General features: G+C 46.7%; 2 protein-coding genes across 11 annotated transcripts in view; both read right to left on the bottom strand.

Moving 5' to 3' along the window:
• The window catches only part of LOC309608372 (store-operated calcium entry regulator STIMATE), a 55,542-nt gene extending 43,840 nt beyond the window's left edge, over positions 1–11,702 (bottom strand). Inside the window, exon 1 of one of the 2 annotated variants that reach the window (XM_082348253.1) lies at positions 11,392–11,702. In XM_082348253.1, coding sequence (XP_082204379.1) covers positions 11,392–11,551 — 160 coding nt within the window. In that variant the 5' untranslated portion in view covers positions 11,552–11,702. The remainder of the gene's footprint in view (positions 1–11,391) is intronic. The other variant, XM_082348252.1, reaches the window with a different exon arrangement.
• A 106-nt stretch (positions 11,703–11,808) lies between these two features.
• Positions 11,809–20,092, bottom strand: part of SFMBT1 (Scm like with four mbt domains 1) — a 138,745-nt gene continuing 130,461 nt past the window's right edge. For 8 of the 9 annotated variants that reach the window (XM_082348159.1, XM_082348157.1, XM_082348155.1 and 5 more), the window contains one exon: positions 13,786–19,292. In XM_082348159.1, coding sequence (XP_082204285.1) covers positions 19,152–19,292 — 141 coding nt within the window. In that variant the 3' untranslated portion in view covers positions 13,786–19,151. The other variant, XM_082348162.1, reaches the window with a different exon arrangement.

The following is a 20,092-nucleotide window of genomic DNA, read 5'->3' as shown; positions in this document are numbered from 1 at the left end:
AGTACTCAGGCAATTGATGAAATCTGAATATGGACTGCGGATTGATAATAACATGTTAATGTTAAATTTCCCGAGCGTTAATAATTGTACCATGGTTCTAAAAGAGAACACCTGTGTTCTTAGAAAATGAATTCTGAACTATGTAGTGATTAGAGAAGAGAAAGATCTCAGTCCCCCACCTCCTAAGTCTCGTTGCTCTCCCTCTGAGCAGCTTCCCAGTAGGGAGCAAGCTTCTGCCTTGGCCTTGAGCACCAAGCCAGGGCGCCAGCACCAGCTTGGCAGCCAAGCCAGCCCAGCCCAGCCCAGCGAGAGGCAGAGCCATGCAGAGGCCTAACCTGTACAGTACAGACTGTATGCCCTTCAACTTCAAAGGAGAGCAGTAATGGCTAAGGTCGTTAGGCAGCGCACTTCTTGGAAGATGTGGAGGATATGGCGAGGTAGGGTGGGAGGAGAAAAGCATTTAGGGGAAAGAGGACTGTGGGTAAGGGGAGGAGTTGGGAACGGGTCTGGCAGGTGTTGGGGCTGAGAGAAGAGCAGCAGGTGACATCTTGCTGCAACCCACTGTCTGGTATCATGGCTGTTCTCCTTGGCCTGGGCTACAGTGCCAGACTGTGGTGGCTGGAATGTCTGTAGCAAAGAAAGAGCTCAGAAACGAAGATGGGGGCACCAGGTCCAGAAGCCCGGCTGTCCTTCAAGACGCCAGGATGCCACCTTAGTCCCAGGCAAAGAAGGACCCACTGCATAACACCACTGGCAGCCACGGCCAGTGGGAGCAAGGACCCAGGAGCTCCTGGTACGGTTCAGCGGTCCACCTGCTCTGAACAGGGTGAGACAACGCCCCCCGGCCCCAGCTCTCCTTGCCCTCACGCCTCACATCACTGCTGACCAAAATTCAGCCTGAGCCTTGTCCATGCTGGCCCGGCCCGAGAACCTCCACTGCTGGGAGAACAAGATCGCTGTAAAACGGCTGCACCCAGGACGCTGTCCCAACTGCAGCAGTGGTCCTTGAACTCAGGCAGGTCCTTAGCAAGACTACAGTGCTTGTTGGATGTTTCCCCAGAGACTTTTACCTATTTGGCGTATTAGTAAATTATTTAGTTTAACACATGTTGAGAAAAACAAATCAATATGTAATCTGCTAAGCAGACTGAGAGGTAATTTAACATTCCTGTTTACTCTAATTTCATGTAACAGAATTGGATTTTTTTTTTTTTGCCAGTAACTGATGAGATTTCTCACAGAGAACTTGGGGACAGAATTACACAAGCAGGGTTCTTGCCAGAAAAAACACATTCATTTAAGTCTCCCTACACTGTGTCTGTGGGACCCCAACACCCGGCCCTCGTCACCAGCCTGAGGGTGGGGCAGTGGTGGAAACAGCAGACCTGCAGTCCTCAAGCCTGCTGCCTGGAAACCCCAAGGGCAAAATTCCAGCCAGAAGGACAGCGCATGTGTGCTGCACGCCGTTCAAGGGAGCACTGCGTGAGTCTCCGCTCCGTGCACGGCCTAGATGGAACCACCTGCAAATATTTTAGCTCCAAACTCACTACCCAGATAGAAAAACCTGCTCTCATGCTCTGATGCCGCCTGGGCCAAGACACAGTGTACGCGGGGCTGGCAAGAGGCTCGTGTGCGCTGCCGCTGTTCTCTCTTTCCTCAGGACCGCAGCCCGGCTTGTGTCATTTAACCCAGGAGTTGTCACTGAGTCATCTTTCTGCGTCATTTTTCATGTTATTAAGCGAAAATGTCTTCAAAGAAAACAGAAAAGCCCATGAAGAACACTGATGAGTTTAAGAGACTGGAAAAGCCCACGGACTAGAACAGAAGCTGGGGGGAACTAAAGCATTTTGAGAAAGGTGAACGTGTAAAAAACACGTGTCCCAACCTACTGTGCACACAACTTGGTCCATGAGAGAGAAGAGAGAAAAAACAGGAAAGCTCTTGACATCTATCACTCTTTGGTGAAAGGAAAAGCCACAAATCCTCGACACCAAGTCTTTAGAAGAAATTTTAGAGCCAAGGAAAACACTGGTTGAGCGCCCCAGTCTAACCCTTCCTCCCCCCTCGCCCTGGGGGAGGCTGAGCCTAGCCAGCTCCTGCTTCCTCCTCTGGCAAAGTGGCTCAAGTGGAACCTGACCATGGCGCAAGATGCCCTTTAGAATGCAAAGGATGCTCTAAATCAAAGGGAACACGGTGGCGGGGGGAGGGGGGCTGCAGTAACTCAAATGAGTAGTCTTTTTCTCACAGGCAAGCATGCGATCTCAGGGGCTGGCAACCCCGCTGTACTAGTGCAGGAGTTCTAGAACATGCTGAGGACTGGAGTTCTCACGGGAGAGGTTCTTTAGCAAAGCCCAACCCCACCACAGCCTGGGGCCCCACTCAAAGGGGCTAGAGGTTTCCAGGCTTATTCTCTGTGACCACAACCAACAGCTGTCCACAACCAAGGCTGAACAAAAAATCCAGGGATGGAAGCATCTCCACTTTGTCTACACTTGTGTGGAGTGTGGTGGACAGTCAACAGAAGCCGGTTACGAATAAGGAGCTGCTTCCCTTATTAGCTAAAAGCAATGTCTCCAGAGCCACACGGCCTGGCTCTACCACTTACTGGCTGTGTGACCTTGGGCAGGTTACTTAACCTCCCTGTGACTCAGTTTCCTTATGTATGAGACGGAGACAATATTAGCACCCACCTCTCAGGGTGGCTGTGAGGACTAACTGGGCTAATACACGATGCCTGGCACTGAGCAGGCCCAGCAGGTCTGCCCACATCATCACACCACCTGTCTCAGGAGGCACACTGCCAATAGGCTGGGGGGCTGGGAGAAGGTCACTGGGTTCCCCTTTCTTTTCCTGCAGCCCCAAAGATACAAACAGTAGACCTTCCCTGGGAGACCCCATGAGGTCTAAAAGGAATGTGATGAAACTGCTTTAAAACAAAGGTTCTCAAAGAAACAATGCAAAAGGAGCCTGAGAGGTAGGGACTTCCCTGGCGGTTCAGTGGTTAAGACCCCGCACTTTCACTGCAGGGGGCCAGCGTTCAATCTCTGGTCAGGGAACTAAGATCCCACATGCTGCGTGGCTCGGCCAAAAAACAAAACAAACAAACAAAAGGAGCCTGAGGTAAACACAGAACCTGACTTGATTTAATTCACCATCCTTTTTAAGTTGTAGAAAATAGGCCTGAAATTGAAAAAAGGCGGCTCTCTGGAATCCCTCCAAGCACACTGCCTCTTTTTCTGGGAGCCTCTGTCCCCACTATCTCCAGTCCCCAGAACCGATGGCCACGCTCGTGATCTCCTACCTGGACCTTTGCCCTCACCACTCCCTCTGTTTCGAGAGCCCCTCACATCTCCTTCACCTCCAGTGTTGTGACCAAGCAGGGCTTCCCTCAGAGATGGTTCCCAAGGTCTCCTGGCAGAATCCCTCATCACTCCTCTCAAGTCTGTTCAAACATCTACAGCCCTCTTCACACTGCAATGAAATGATCTGCCAGCACGCACGCAGCCCACTCCAGCTGTGAGTCCCTCAGGGACAGGGGACTGGGTCTCAGCTCTTCTTTGTCAAGGCCACACTTGGCACCCAGGTCCTTAACAGATCCATTCTGCTAGAGCTCACATGAGAGTCTGCATGTGACTGAGTCTACAAACTGAACAAATGTAGTTCTTAACAGGGGTGATTTTCCCCCCAAGGAACACTGGGCAATGTCTGGAGATACTTTGGGTTGTCACAACAGGGGTGGGAGAGCTACTGGCATCCAGTGGGTAGAGGCCAGGGATGCTGCTAAACATCCTACAAGGCACAGGACAGCCCCCCAACAACAAAGAATTATCTGGCCCAAGATGTCAATGGTGCCAAGTTGAAAAACCCTGGGTTAGACGGATAACTTCCTAGCAGCCGAGTGATCTAAAAGAGATGCACGGACCACTTCTACATACACATGAAGAAAAGGATAACTCTTAAGGGCCATCCCTAACTCTTAAGATTATTAACTACGCTCCTTATAATCGTATAGCACTAGGGAAACAAATTCTGTGAAAACTTGCGGGTAACCTGAAATACTGAGGGCCCTGGAAACCCCTCCTCACGAGTTACAGAATGGACTCATGTACGCCTCCCCTGCAGCTCCGGAAGGCTCCGCCTCAGAGGCTGGACCTCAGTCCCAGGGTGGGCTTGCCATCCTCACATAGCCAGGGCAAACCTTCACAAAGGCCAAGGCCAGAAAAGGGAACCTAAGATGGAATTCAAACATGCACGAAAGGACTGGTAGGTCTTTTCACATTAACATGTTTAACGTTATCAATAGCCACAAAATAATCTGAAGTTCCAGATAATACTCTGGACATAAAGAAGAATCATTAAGAAAGAAACTCGGAATTATACAAATAGGAAAAAAAAAAAGGGGGGGGGGTGAAGTAGCCAGGGATAGAGAGTAATAAGTGCACCCATGGAAAGGGGTGAAAAAAGGCATCGGGGGAAGTGGCTGAGAGAGACTGGGGCCTGAGGGACCCGGCTTACATCTCAGCTCTGCACCTACCAACTGGGACCTTGTGCTACACACTTCACCTGCTCACTGTCCTTGTTTGCAGAATGAAACAACCCCTCCCTTCCAGATTCCTGTGAAGCACGTCAAATGCTGAGCACAAGAGCCGGCATACTAGGGACTCAGTAAAGAGCCAGTTGCAGGAAAGTGGGCTCCAGCGGCCAGTGGTACCACCTGCTACCACAGGACCTGGGGCTGTTGAAGCCAGGGACTCAGATGCAGGTTCGTCACCTGTAAACGGGCTGCCCCAGTCCACCCACTGCCCGCTCGGGGCCCACGTGAGACTCTGTAGGCGAAAACACAAGAAAGGGTCAGGTGAAGGAATGAGATTATTACTTACACCAAAGCCACCTGGTTTGAGTGTCTGCTAACTTGGAATTGGCAATCGCTATGCTGTCTGGGTTACAGTTTTTTTTACTATTATGCAGTCTAAGAGAAGAGGGTTAAAGGTAAACATGTTGAGTAAACAAGACCGAAAGGGAAATGTTTAACCTAATTCAGAAAACAAGGGGGCTTCCCTGGTGGTGCAGTGGTTGAGAATCTGCCTGCCAATGCAGGGGATACGGGTTCGAGCCCTGGTCTGGGAAGATCCCACATGCCGCGGAGCGACTAGGCCCGTGAGCCACAACTGCTGAGCCTGCGCGTCTGGAGCCTGTGCTCCGCGACAAGAGAGGCCGCGATAGTGAGAGGCCGCGATAGTGAGAGGCCCGCGCACCGCGATGAAGAGTGGCCTCCGCTCACCGCAACTAGAGAAAGCCCTCGCACAGAAACGAAGACCCAACACAGCCAAAAATAAAAAAATAAATAATAATAAGAAAACAAGTTACTCAAGCACTTGTGAGATGTTCTTCAACTGAGTTCTGAATGCCAATACTGTAATGACAATGAGGATGACATCCTGCCTCCTACTATGGAGGGCCCAACATGTGCCTGACACTAACCCAGCTTCCTTACACACACCCTTCTAATCATCAGTTCCAGAAAAATCATCATTCCCATTTTGCTGGGGAGGAAACCAAAGCTTCAAGAAATACGTGGGTTGCTCAAGGGCAGTATGTGGCAGAAGCAGAAATGAAAGCCAGGTCAGATGGGTTCCAGAGCCAGGGATTCTGCTATTTTTAACCATTTGTAAAACTCCTTCAACAGGAGGAGACTTCATCTTCACGCAAACACTATACTAACTGCAAAGGATTTTAAACAGCTCATTAAAGCAGTAAAGGCTTGATAGGTTCCTACAGGGCAACACTTGAAAAACAAAGGTATTTAAAAGGCAAAAAATGCATTACAACTCAGATTGTCCCCTAATTCAGATAACTCCCTCTTGCTCTGATTTTATTCCAAATTAGTGAAGTTTTATTATAAATAAAGGAGATCACCATTATGGATAAATACTACCAGATGAATCAGCATTTAGAAAACCGAAAACTTTCTGAAAATAAAAACCCCCTAATGGGCCTCCATGCTAATGTTGGCCGTATTCCTTTCCCCTGTGGGCACAACAGCAGCCTGGGACAGAATGCTCTTCCTGTGCCTTGGCTGGCACTCCGGGGTGGGGGAGGAAAGGAAGTCGACATTATTGACTGTGTGATGGGTGCCAGGCCCAGAGATGGCACCTTCACATATGAGCTCCAGCTCCATTTCAGCGATCACTGAGTTTCGTTATTTTACCAGAAGTGAAAAGTTACTGGGGAACAAGATATTCACAAGATCTCAAAGTATTACCACCACAGAGATAATGTATTAACTGCAAAGGGGAAAATGTACCCTACAAGGGAGAGAGCTGGAGACGTGCCCTCTCTGCCCAGCAACTGACCTTATCACTAACAGCACCGCCTGGTGCTGTGTAACATGAAGCACACAGCACTGCTCACGCAGTGTTCTTGCTGTAAAAAAGGTCATCGCAATCTAATGGCTCCTCCAGACCAACTCAGGAAACATAGAGGTCCATGAAACGCCCAAACACCGCAACAAGGTAACACCCAGACAACTCCAGAAGGTGGGGCACCGTCCACAACAACTGGTCAGGACTCTTCCAAAGGCAATGTCAGTAAACAACAACAAAAATAAAAAAACTCGTGTGGGGTGTGTGTGTGTGTGTGTGTGTGTGTGTGTGTGTGTGTGTAGGGGAGATTCTTTTAGGGTGAAAGTGACTTAAAATCATAACCAGATACGAAGTGTGGACCTTGATTAGATCATAGTTTTAAAAAAATTCCAGCTATAAGAGACCTGTGATGTTAGGGGAAGTGTGACTATTAGATATTAGGTGATATTGCAGGGTTATAAATTTTCTTAGGTGTGATCATGAAACTGTGGTTATGGGGACTTCCCTGGTGGCGCAATGGTTAACAGTCCACCTGCCAATGCAGGGGACACGGGTTCGAGCCCTGGTCCGGGAAGATCCCACATGCCGCGGAGCAACTAAGCCCGTGCGCCACAACTACTGAGCCTGCGCCTCTAGACCCAGCGAGCCATAACTACTGAAGCCCGCGCTCCACAACAAGAGAAGTCACCGCAACAAGAAGTCTGCGCACCGCAAGGAGGAGTAGCCCCCGCTCGCCACAACTAGAGAAAGCCTGCGCGCAGCAACGGAGACCCAACATAGCCAAAAATAAAAAAATAAAAAATAAATAAATTCATTAAAAAAAAAAAACTGTGGTTATGTAGACAACTATTCCTATCCTTAGGAGACTCAACTGAAGTTTTTAGGGATAAAGTGTAATGCTGGCTGCAACTTACCTTCAAATGGGTCAGCCAAAAAAAAAAAGTATAAAGAGATAAAGTAAATGTGGCAAAAGGTGAACTATTTCTGAATCGAGGTGGAGGGCAGATAGACATTCATTGTATTATTTTCATCTTTTCTGTACATTTGACATTTTTTAAGATAAAAATTAGGATGGCGTGGGGACAGGTGATCCCAGGAAAGGTTGTCCCAACATGCCTAAGTCTGTACAGAACACACAGGGAGGCCAGTTCACCACGCGCCAAAACAGCACGGACTCATTTGACATTAAGATTTCAAAGCTGGGTAGACTAGTCTGTTATGTTACTTTGGGCCTCAGGAAATATGCTATCATTTCTCAGCACCATCAGTGTTCTCATAAAACAACAACACCCTCTCTCAGTTGGAGAGTCCCCAAATCTGTAACATGAAAATACGCAGGTAGATTTATCCAAGCTCTCAAAATGCTTGTTTTGTTAAAAAGCCAATTCTGTCTAGACTTCAGCCCAGGACTCTGATGGTGCATGGTGAAGGAGGCTTGAGTTTGCTTTGCATTTACAGGTCCTGAGAGTAAATACCCCTAATGCCAACACACACACTGGCTAATACTGACCTTTCGCTGATGGCTGGGCCACTGCCCTGTGCTGGAACACACAGGGCAGCTCCAGGACTGCTCAGCTCTGCTCTGCTGTGACTTCACTGAGTCACAGACTACAGATAAAGCCACCAAAACAAGCTGCTCGGCAGGTAGAGTATGACAAAAGTCCCTCGTTTAAAGCATTTCCTTCTACTCAGACACCCGATGACTTTCAGTGACACTGCAGAAAACCCAGAGGGGGAAGGCCCTTTAAAAGCTTGCCTCTGAGTTTGTTTGGCTTTCCTTGGACACACAGGGTACCTTAGCCGAAGCCTCCGGAAAGTTCACCCCCTGAACAAGGCGATGCTGACACTGGGACATGCCAGCGGATGGCGGCTTGTATGTTTATGCAGCTTAAAGAATCAGCTATATAGATCAACTGCCACACCAACTCTCAACTGCCTGGCCAGAGACGTCTGAAAATCCCCACACCGAGGAGCCGAGCACCAGGATGAGAAATCCCCGTGAGAATCAAAATCCTCTCCTGAGATATAAGAGGGTCTTCCTCCAGGTAACCTTTACCTCTAGGTAAAAAACACAGCAACCTGTAAATGGAGAAAAAGTAATTTTCTGGGTAGAAAAAGGAACATAAAAACAGTGGTCTGAGAATTCACTGAAATCAGGATGTGAAGTGATGAAAAATACCACACAGCCTGTATGGCAGAGAAATGGGTCCATCCTATATAACAGAGCTGGTCCAACAGGAAAACGGAATAGTGCCTGCCCTAAGAACTGGGGAGTTGTCAGAAGTGTCCGAGCCCATCGCCCTGGAGGAGGAAAGCACCGGAAGGGAAAAGACTGTGACTCCAAAGAGGAGAGGGACTGTTAGTTTCAACTGCTCAGGAGAGATGACTGGTATTTAAAATATGCTTGGGGACTTCCCTGGTGGTCCAGTGGTTGAGACTCCCTGCTTCCACTGCAGGGGGGGCACGGGTTCGACCCCCTGGTCAGGGAACTAAGATCCCGCATGCCATGCAGCACAGCCAATTAAAAAAAAAAAAAGAGAGAGAGAGAGAAAATATGCTTGAAGAAACCAACGATGCAATTGATAAAGGATGGAGTGGCCTCATCTTAACGAACCCAGACCTCCCTCAAGGGCTGCAAGGTGAGCAGTCTTGTCGTGGGAGCCTGGCACTCCTGACAGCAGCTCTGCCAGACTGAGGAACAGGCACTGTGACCAGGAAGACAGCCAAGCAGCTTGCAGGAGCAATTCCTTGAGACCACCTCCACCCCCTTTCGTTTTCCCCAACAAAGTCCATTTCAAAATGTAAAGCACTTCCTAAGAGATTTCCTCCTCTTCCCAGCCCTGCAAAATCGAAAAGCCCCACAGTTCTATTTTAATAGAACCAACAAGTTTAAGAGAAGAAAGGTACTTCCCTGGCTGGGTCTCGATCAGTGGGACTCCCCTTGGGCTGCTGTCTGCTTCTAGGTGGGAGAATAGGGCTCTCGATCCATGTCCATGCCTGTATCCAGGGCAGACACGGCTCTAGCCTTTCCAACTCTTCCCTCCATCACCCCTACTCATCATTGTCCCAGGACCTACTACCCAACGCCACAAGCTCCCTCCACGTCTAGCCTTACACTGAGCAAGAAACCACTTCCTAGTTCCGCCTTTGTATACGGAATACACCAACCACAGCGGGATTTGCACTTGTGCTCACAGTGAAGATTAAGTAAAGAAGTGATTGTGTCCCTGAAGACTCGCAGGGCCAGCACCATCACTCTGAACACATTCAACCCGGCACACTTCTCAGCTGTGAGCAACTCCGCCTGTCATAATCACACTTCCCTCTCTGAATCACAAGTATCAAACCCCAGGGAATTAGTGGGGCCATCAGCACCAATCAAACCCATAAAAATAGCCAAGGCTATGATAAGAAATCTTAGGTCAGGGAACAACATAAAACCTAAGCCTGTAGTTCCTTTAGAGAGAAAGGAAGGTCAGCTGGAGGAGAGAAACGTGGGGAGGGGAGTGCAGACCCACGCACATTGTCTCGAATATACAGACATACAGTTCATGCACCCAAGTCAGAAGCTGATTTTCGCTAAGTCGTCACAAACTATTACTGTGGGAACAAGCGGGTATTTGTTCAGCAGGGAAAACAGCAAGGCAAGTAGAGACTAAAAAGGAGAGAAAAAGTAGCAAACATATACAGTCTGGGACTTGTTGCAAGACTTATGAAGGCCAGACAACCAGAAAAAAAGTGGTGTCCAAGAATAGCCTCTTCAGGGTTACCTAAAGCTTGGGAGAATTCACCCAAATAAGCCGCACATCACAAACAAGCAAAGGTGCAACTCCAGCAACTGGACCCTACAAGACACACACACACAGCTGCAGGATCCTTCCCAGATGCCAAGGAGCATACCTTCTGCAGGAACTTCCCATTCTGCCCACGTGAGCACAGTGGGGAAATTTTGAGAACAAGTCATTTTGGAACACCTCTGTCAAAATAGTTATAACCCTTCCTTTCCCTGAAATGCAATCACAGGGCTACTAGGCCTCTTGTCACTTTAATAAAAGGAAGAATGTACACTAAGAAAACATAACCCCTCAACACGTGGCACACATTGACAACACGTTGGAACTTCTGGTTTTCCAGAAGGGCTATCTGGGGCTTTCTTCCCCATCATGAAGCTCTCAAGGAAGGGCCCCTGATGACTTAGCACAGGAATTCTAAGACCTCCTCAGACCCTCTGAGTCTGCCTCTCCACTAAGCTCCTAAGTTGCCCAAGTCTCATGGAAAGGAAGGATACCTGAAATATAAACAAAAGTGGGCTGGGAAAGGGAACAGCCAGGGGAGACTTGAGATGCAACTTAATTAGGAAAGGTTGGGACAGAGATGGAACAGGTGAGCCTGTTCAGGAAAAGGAGAGGAAAAAGGAGATGCGGGGAAGAAGGCAGTCTGGGTGGGTCCGGCTCCAACCAAAACAGAAAATTAAGCTGAGGGCGAAGGGCTGGGGCGGGGGAAGTAGTACTGGGAACGGAATGCACGGCCTAATAAGCCAGGTATTGCAAGGTGGCAGGATTTACATGCAAACGGGACATAGTAAATCCTGAAGTGAAGGTGAAGAAAAAAGCTCAGTATCAGGCTGGGGGCAAAGGGGAGGCTAAGAAGAGCCTTTAACAGGGGGCAGAAAGGAATATGCCTCCCGGGGGTCATGGCCGTAGGCTGTTAAGTTGGGTAGCTTTAATTTGCGATGACACGGTTGCAGGGGGGCATCTCAGAAGAGAGGTGTGCGCGGGTGGGAGAAGAGGAGTAGGGGTGACCCCTGACTAGAGGCTGCCGCGATAAGGCCAGGGACCCAGGACCCTGGGACGGGGCCAAAGATCCCCCTCGTCTGGGAATGCCCAGCCTGGGCTCGCGGGAGGAAAGCACCTTCGCCAAAGGGCCCGGGTCCCCAAGGCCTGAACTCCTCAGGCAGGAGGGTCCCCGAGGCCGGTGGGCCCGAGGCTCGCGGCGCAGGGCCTCAGGAAGGCGGGGGTCCCGGACTCACGCATCAACGTGCTGAAGGCCACGACGCCGAGCAGCCCCTGCAGGAAGATGCCGAAACTGTGCATGAGCGCACCGCTCTCGCAGCGGCCCGCGCCGGACGCTACGGTGGAAGGCGGCCCACCCGGCAGTGAATGGCTCGAGTTCCCGGCAGGACCCTGCATGGCGGGCCTGGCGAGGGGCGCTGGGCGCCGCCGCCCGCCCGCCCGCCGGGCTTCGCTACCTGCGGGGCCCTCGCCGCCGAGCCCAGAGCCCGGAATCCGAGCCGGGAGCCGGTACCTCCGCCCCGCGGCCGACTCGGCGCCGCGCGTAACGCGACGTCTGAGACCGCAGCGCCTGATTGGGCAGGCCCGGCGTGGGGGCGGGCCTTGGCCGCTCCTACTCCCCCCCCCCCCACCAGGGGCGGGGCTCCGGCCGGAGAGGGAGCGGTGTCTTGGGTCCTGACCACAGGTAGAACAGACCAGGTGAGCTGGGCTGCGCAAAACGGATTGAGAGCCCGAGCCTGGACTCCGAGCTCCAGGTTGGGAGGGCAGGAGCAGGTTAGATCTGTGACAAAAAAATTTTTTCCCCTCTAAGATAAACCCCTGAAGAATTTATGAAAAAATACTTCTGGATTCCACCCCCAGATTCCGATTCAGTTGTTCTGAGACGGTGGCCAACAATCTGCATTTTCGGCAAGCAGCCTGGATTATTCTGAGGCAGGTCGTTGAGGAAAACAATCTGACTCCGCACACAAGCATATTCTTTCCAACCCAGACCTTCGGCGTCCTTGTACTTTCCTTGTTAGTACCAGTATCCTGGCCAAAGGCTTGTCTTAGATTCATCATTCAGGCCCCGAATCGACTTTTCCTCCCATAAACGTAATTTAAATGGTCATTTCAATCCAACTGCCTTCATTTTAAAATATACAGGGTATATGCTGTAAACACGTGGATATAGCCCCATCTTGTTCATTTTGAACGTGATTCATAAAAACCAGGTTGTTGGTATTTGTCAGTCTCCAGGGCCTCCCTCCACACACACTCACATTTATTCCCACTCAACCCTTTCTGACTCCTCAGAACCTGCTCCCTTCCTCTACTAGGGCCTTTAGTCCCCGTTCTGTCACCTACCCTCTCAACCGCCTCTGGCTTTTCTCCAGACACCTCTTGTTGGTGCTCTCAGGTCCCTGACCAGGACTGCATCCATTTAATGCCAGTGTACACACAGTATTATTCCAGTAGACATTGGGGTACACTTGTTGAACAATAAATACCAAACCTAGGGAAAGTTCCCCTAAAGATAGCCATCAAGAAATTCCAATTACATAAAAGGTTCAATGCTATCCAAAAGCTTTCTTGGTTAATAGGAATATTAACTTGATTATCTGGAGAACACAAATGCTACTGGCTCCCTAGAGCCAATTCCCCAGCCCTTCTCTTACAATGCACTTCCACACCTCTGTGCCTTTACATGGCATTCTAGCTGCATGGAATACTGTTCCCTTTTCCCTGCTCCATGAACTGCTACGCATGCTTGAAGGCCTGCCTGACACCCCTGTCCCCACTGTGCATCCACATTACCTTGTGTGTGCTGCTCCACCAGAACTTTTCAGACTGCTAAATTAGACAGCTGTACACACCTCTCTCTCCCAGCTGAGTGTGAGCCTCCTGAGGGCAGGAACTGATTTTTTACTCGGCTTTGAATCCAACATAGTGCCTGGCACAGAGAGCATGCAACAAAATGCTTTTTAAATTAAATTGATTTTTAATTTATAAAATTAAAAACTCTCCACAAGTATTGACCATGGGAAAATACAGAAAATCAGGTTAGGAAAATAAACAGGTAAGGAAAAATTGCATTACCGTCTTTAAGTCTAAGAAGGTCCCTTATGGGTGTGTATGCTCAGCAGTCACAGTCCACGTTTAGAGAGAACCAAGCAATAGGATGTGTCCTTAAAGCCGAAGAGATTGTAGTTGGGCATAAGGAGATTATTAATTGCTTGAAGACACAGCTCAAGGAAAACTGCACATAGAGCTGAAAAATGAATTTTTTTGACAAAGCAGTGCTCTGCACATCCAGATGTGGAGGAACCCTAAGGCCCGTCGCTGCTGTGCCAAGGCAAATGTAAAGAACAAGAAGCAGTCTTCAGAGATCGGGGCAGAGTCCTCGGTGCCGGGAGCAAGCTCACTATGGGAAATTCTGCTCTTCCTACCTTTTCTGAACGGCAATTAAAAAGTACCCAGATCAGAGGGGAAAGGATCAGACAGCAGGATGGGGGGAGAATTCTGGAAAGGTTAATTTTATTGAAGCAGGTAGGAACTTTCTCCTCCATTCAGAGATGATTCTCTGAGGTCCCACTGGAAACAGTTTTGAAGGATTTACTCTGGTCAAGATGCCTTCTTTGCTGTCAAAGGAAGTTAAATATACCTTAAGACCTGTTTTAATTTTCTCACGACCACTTAAAACTGTCATAACATACCACACGTTTATATACACTTATTTACAAACCAAAAAAAAAAAAAAAAACCCACGCAAAATATTCATCCAAAATAGTTATTTTTTAATCCCTTGAAGTTATACCATCAAACTTGATGGGAGTTATTTTAATAGGTATTCTTGTGCATATTTCTCCTTAAGTATACTTTATCCTCAATGCATAACTTTTAAAATTAAGAGAAAAACAGTAAGCAGGAAGGATACAACGCAATATGCATTTCATTTTGTTCCAAACAAGCAGCTTAAAAAAAAAAAGAAAGGACAACATACATTAAAGTGCATCAGTTCCAACGAGTTAGTATTAGAAAAGGGCCTAAGGACAGTGCTGGAACCAGCCAGGAGTCCCACCCCCGCAGGCCTCTGATTGTCTTCAGAGAATAGTCAACAAAAAAGAAAAAAAAAAGAAGAGGAAAAAAATGAGCACTTAAAAATCTGAAGAGAAACATTCAAAGTACACTTCCCTAGAGACTTCTTGCAAAAGGAGATAAGTTTTAACTTTGTCTAAACTTTGTAACCTCCCTCAGTCATCTGCTTTGTGACTTGATTAGCCCCAAGAGCCTACCTTCATCCTTTCAACACTATTTGCTCACATCCACTCTGCCAAGTTAGGCATGCAGTTAGATAAACTAAAATGTGTAGAAACCCGTAGGACTGAGTTCCCACGCATCCTGAGAACAGGCACACCTATTAGTAACGGTAGCTTAGTATCACTAGCCAGTGTCATCCTTTGCCTCCAGACATAGTCGGAGACCCTTGTGTCCCACAGCTTTAACTCCATTACTGCTGGAGTTAAAGACATGTCCGGCAAGGCTGTGGCTTGTTTCCCTTGAAGACAGTCCTTTGCGATAGGCCACGGCACCAGAACAGACCCAAATGGTGTGTCAGGTCAGAAAAGACATAAAGGAATGGAGTTTTAGGCCTACTTCTCCATTCCTCCAACCCCACTCCTGGTTTTGCTGGTTCTTGCAAAAATCTAAGACTTCTGAAACCCTAGAACGAAGAAAATCGATCTCCAGTGCACTTATGGCCCACCACCTTCTATACCTTCACCCCTAAGGCTGCCCTCAGAAACAGAACTACCTGTGAAATCTGGTACAAGTACAGAGGAAATCCCAGGTGAGCAGGCTTGGAACCAGATCCGTTTGGACTGGGCTTGGAGTTTAGAACTCTCCTGCCAAAACTCCAAGTCCACAGGTGACTTATTTAGATAAATTCAAATTTCCAAAGTATGCACATCCTGACACAATGGGAGGGAATCATCAAAATTCACTAGCAAAACATTGTAAAGTGAATAAAATCAAGGAAGAGTTATACATGCATGAAAGTGATTGATTTCTTTTTGGTTTTGCAGGAGGCTCTGTCCTACAGGGTTTCCGAGCCAGCACCATGACCATGACACGTGGTTACTTTGGGTGGACCCAGGACCAAAGACATTCAAATTTTTAAAGGGGGTACCCAGTCCCTACTGAGATTTATACTTCATTTGCTAGTGCTCCCCTCTCCTTCATCTTCAAAAGGCCAACTGATAACACGGAACACTTTTGAACTTATAGACACACACACACACACACACACACACACACACACACACACAAACATCCCCAATATACAGGACCAAAGTTCAAACTTGGTGTGTGTTTCCACTGCCGAGGCTATGCTCCTAACAGCTCTCTCAGAGAATCTGTGGGCATCAATCAAACCAGCACATGGTATCTTAAATAAATGTCTTTGGTGATAGGCACCAAGTAAACAGAAGTGCCTATGATAGTTTTCCCAGTGTCCCCATTTAGTTAAATCTTACCTACAGTTCCCTGATGTTCTGTGTGTGCCCCAGAAATACTTTCTGGCTTGGGGGAGGGGATGGTTCTGAGTACTATCCAACCTGAGGCCTCCTAAAGCTTTTACTCTGTATTCAGTTATGGTATTAGTGACTGAATTGGTACAAGTAAAATGTATTCAAGTCCTCAGGAAGCTTTGGTCCAATGCCGTCTCTCTCACAGTGAGAAAAATTTTACTTCCAGGAGAAGGAGCATATAATGGTCAAGTTCTGAACTGGTTTTCTATGACTGCCTCTATCGTAATTCAATAAATATTTACCCAAGAAGCCCATCCCTTCCAGAGGTTGGTAACTATCCTTCCCTGACCTCTTATATCTATAATGTAGATGCTGGGAGCCACCTACAATGCTAAAGAAAGGCAGATAGGACAAAAGCTCCCATTAATGCATTTCCTGCATTAGCCGCCTCAGTTCTGCTTCAACGGAGAGGAATGGAGGTGGTTTACAAATGAAAACAGCACAGTCCCCAGAAGCCCACAAAATATAGTCAAAATGTCACAGCAAATCTTCGCATGCAGTAAAAGGTTTCCCTAAGACACCAGCACTACAATAATAGGCTTACATTGGTCAGTCAACTTCAAGGTCCAGGAGCATGATATAATCCATTCACCTGTTTCCAAGCTTGTCAATTCAGGATCAAAAATGGATCCTGGAAAACTTCCTGACCTTAGGGAGGCTATGGAGCCAGCTGAAGGTGAAACTTAGACAAATGCAGTCCCTCATAATGTACCTCGCACAGATTTAAGAGGTTGGTATCTTTAAAAACCAAAGTTCATATACCTATTGCAACATAACAAACATTTTACCCCAACACGGTGAGCTGTTATCAGGCTTAACATCTGTTTCAGAATCACGACAATCAGACTGTCGCCGCTGGCCAGTCCAGCCCCAGCCACATTATGAGGCAAATGGAGTCTAAATTTTATACTTAAAAATAAAAAAAAAAGCCCTGTGCCAAATTCCCAAACAATTATCCTCTCTTCTGTGACAGCCAGGAATAGGTGCTGGGGGTATATAATACTTCTTTAATGTAGTTGCCTGATAAACTATTATCTTGGTATGAGAATGCAAAAAATATTAAGGGAAACCCTACTTACTTGTCCAATTTAGAGTCAGCTTCTCTCTGGGAGAAAGCTGAGCTTGAATAATCATGGCATAAACAGACAAGCTGGCTGGGGCCCGACTCTACCTGATCAGAGACTACTACTTAGGGCCGTGTGTTTCATCTTGCAGGGGCTTTGCCCCCTCACCTGTGAAGGGAGGTGTTTTAAATTCTATGGTTCCCGAAGAAGTCAAGAGAGAGAAATTATAACATATTCACTGTTACATTTGGTAAATTCTCTTATAGAAAATCTCATTTTCCTAAATAAGACAACAATGTTAATTAGTTCCAGACTTTTTTTGTTTCATTGATCTTCTTCAAGGAACTCTGCCTTAGTGCCTTGACTGCTGAGCTCTCAGGAAATTTTATTATGCAAGATACCCGCCTCCCCCGCCCCCTCCCCTCCCGCCAAAACTCTATCTGCTTAATGCTAACTGTTCCCAAGCATCTTATATATGCTTCTCTTCCAGGGGCATAGAATCAATCAAAACTTTAAAAACTACATCTCCGATAAGTTCAAACATACTAACTTCTACTTAAATGAAGTGTCTTTCCAGGTATATCTGGTAGTAACCTAAGCAAAGAGTTGATGCTTTAATATATGGTTTGGTTGGAGGGCCTGAGTTAAGGTGGTTCATAAATTATCCAATGAAGAGAAGATTCAGACTACAAATGTTTGCCAAGGTCCATAAAAACACGTGGGGCAGCGGGGGAAGAAAAGGAAAAAAATCACAATCAGTTTAAATTTGTAATAAAATTACCTTATATTTGTATAGCTGTTTAGAATTTACCCAGTTTGTAGTTTTAAAACATTTTCAAATCTTGAAGAGGAATGATTAGGTTATATATTTGCAGGTAACTAGGATAATTAAAACACACACACACACACACACACACACACACACTCAGCAAAGCAAACCATTTAAAGGAAGCAACCTATGTATCTTTCCTCATTCCACATGGCTGGAACAGTACAGCAAATGCTATTATTCTATAATAGCTAACAGTGCAAGCATAAGTGAAAATTTGCCTGTTTAATACCAACTTGAGCTGGGTCAAAAGAAACACCTAAAAGAAAACTTGAGTTGTTGAGTGGGAATTGACCGTAGAATACATTCAATTTAAAGGTTTAACCAAAGAAAGAGTAAACATGACTAGGCAAAGACATTTCTAGAATCCTTAACCATCTCTCAATCATTACCCAGCCACTGAGGACATACTGTGACGGAAATGCCATGCTCTGCATCACCCCTCCTAAAACTTATTTTCTCTGTTGTGCTTCTACACTATCTGCCTGGAGACACCGAGAAAGGTGGGGAAATGGGCTTTACTGTGGGTCCAGGGAACACCTACTGATTTTTACCCCAAGTGAGGACTCTCAAAATGAAAGACAAACAACTGTAGAGAAAAGTAAACACAAAATAAAAGCCTCTGAAGTCCCTTCGAGAACTAATAGGGAGAAAGCAATTCAACTGAAATAGCAACAATCTTTGAACTACTTGAAAAAGGCAGCCCAACCTGGCTCAAGATGCAAAACAATGACAGTAGAGTTCTTAGATCAGTCAGTTAAGGAATTGGTGTTAAGTGCCACACATTATTTTTAAGAAAGCAAACAGTGTTTTTTTTCCTCCAACTCTGTCATAGTTTTAGTGTTCATGTAGCTTAAAAATGGTATCATTAAAACAACCTCATACATGGCTATAAGCTCAATTATCAACAGAGGTAGTAAACAAAGGAACTCCTAAGAATAGATTTTAAAATGGATCAAAGTGTGACTGTACATTCAAAACCCTAGAGCCACATAATCATCCCCAAAATGAACTGTTTTAATTTAAAAAAGCTTAAAAAACACAATGACAATGAAGCACTGATGTGCCTTAGGCACAGTCCCAAATCAGTGCTGACTTAAAGCTATGTTCTCTCTTTCCAAGAAAGAGAAAGCAGAGAACAAAGTTCAATCTACAGTGGGAAGGAACGGGAAGGAACAGAAAGAACAAAAAGAAAACCAAAAGGGTGCTTTGCAGCAACCTAGATTATTCTTCGTTTTCAGGCCACACCAGTGGAAATGCTTATTCTTCTTATATGAGTCTTTTCTTCACAACCTTTATTTTTTTAAAACTGCAATCTGCTGAACAAGAGATGCCCACATTTTCACTGGCAGGAGAGCCACTTCTGTGCAGTTTTTGCTTACTCAAGTGTGGGTCCTCCTTCCCTGAAAGTGCAAAGAGAGCAAGCCGACACCTGCAGGGCCCAGAGCCCCAGGACTATTTCAGCTCCACTTGTAGAGCAGGGCGAAGGATTTGCTGCATTTGTGCTTCAAAGATACAGCTCACTTTGGTTGTCCTTCTCAGTTGGCAAACTGTTCATAAAAAGCAAACTTGATCCTCTCTATGTGATGGCAAAGTTTGATGGCAGGGCCCAGTTTTAAGTCCATGCACTCTTGAACGGTGGGAAGGGTAAGGAGCAACAGGGCCTGCCCATCAATTTCCTGTTAAAGCATAAAATACAAATCATCTGTGATGTGCATATGAGTGGCAGCTCGACCATTACAGCCCTGGTTCACTTCGCTTTGTCAAAATCAAAAGTCCCTGTGCTTTTCCTTTCATCACTTTTTCCCTTTACAGAAGTATCACACACTTCCTTTTAAATGCCTCTCATAGTCCTCCATACTAATCAATCTTCAGAATTAGTAATAAAGGGGACTTCCCTGGTGGTCCAGTGGTTAAGAATCCACCTTCCAATGCAGGGGACGCGGGTTCGATCCCTGGTCGGGGAACTAAGATCCCACATGCTGTGGGGCCACTAAGCCCATGCACTGCGACTACTGAGCCTGCATGCTCTGCAGCCCGTGTGCCACAACTACTGAGCCTGTGAGTCACAACTAGAGAGCCTGCGTGCCGTAACTAGAGAGAAGCCTGCATGCCGCAACTAATAACTAGAGAGAAGCCTGCATGCCGCAACTAAGACCCAACACAGCCAAATAAATTAAAAAAATAAAAGAATGAGTAATAAAAGTTTTACCAAGGGTAAGAATCCATTCTGCTCTGCAGAAATCCAGTAAATTAACTAGCCTACAGTAACCGGCAACTAAATGTGCCAGAAGAAATATCTTTTTAGAGGACTCTTTCTAAATCTGAAAGAAAATATTACCTATAAACTGCAATGTTTTCCTACTCTGTAACATTCATAAAAGCCTGACCAGCTTTTCAAAGATGTTCCGTTTTGAATCTCCTCAATTATCAAAACAAAATTTATCTCAATACTTAAGGCCACAGACTATTTCTGTTA

The sequence above is a fragment of the Balaenoptera borealis genome (assembly GCF_965194805.1).
Source record: "Balaenoptera borealis genome assembly, chromosome: 12".
In the NCBI taxonomy this organism is placed as follows: Eukaryota; Metazoa; Chordata; class Mammalia; order Artiodactyla; family Balaenopteridae; genus Balaenoptera; species Balaenoptera borealis.
This window is presented reverse-complemented; position numbering and strand designations above follow the sequence as displayed.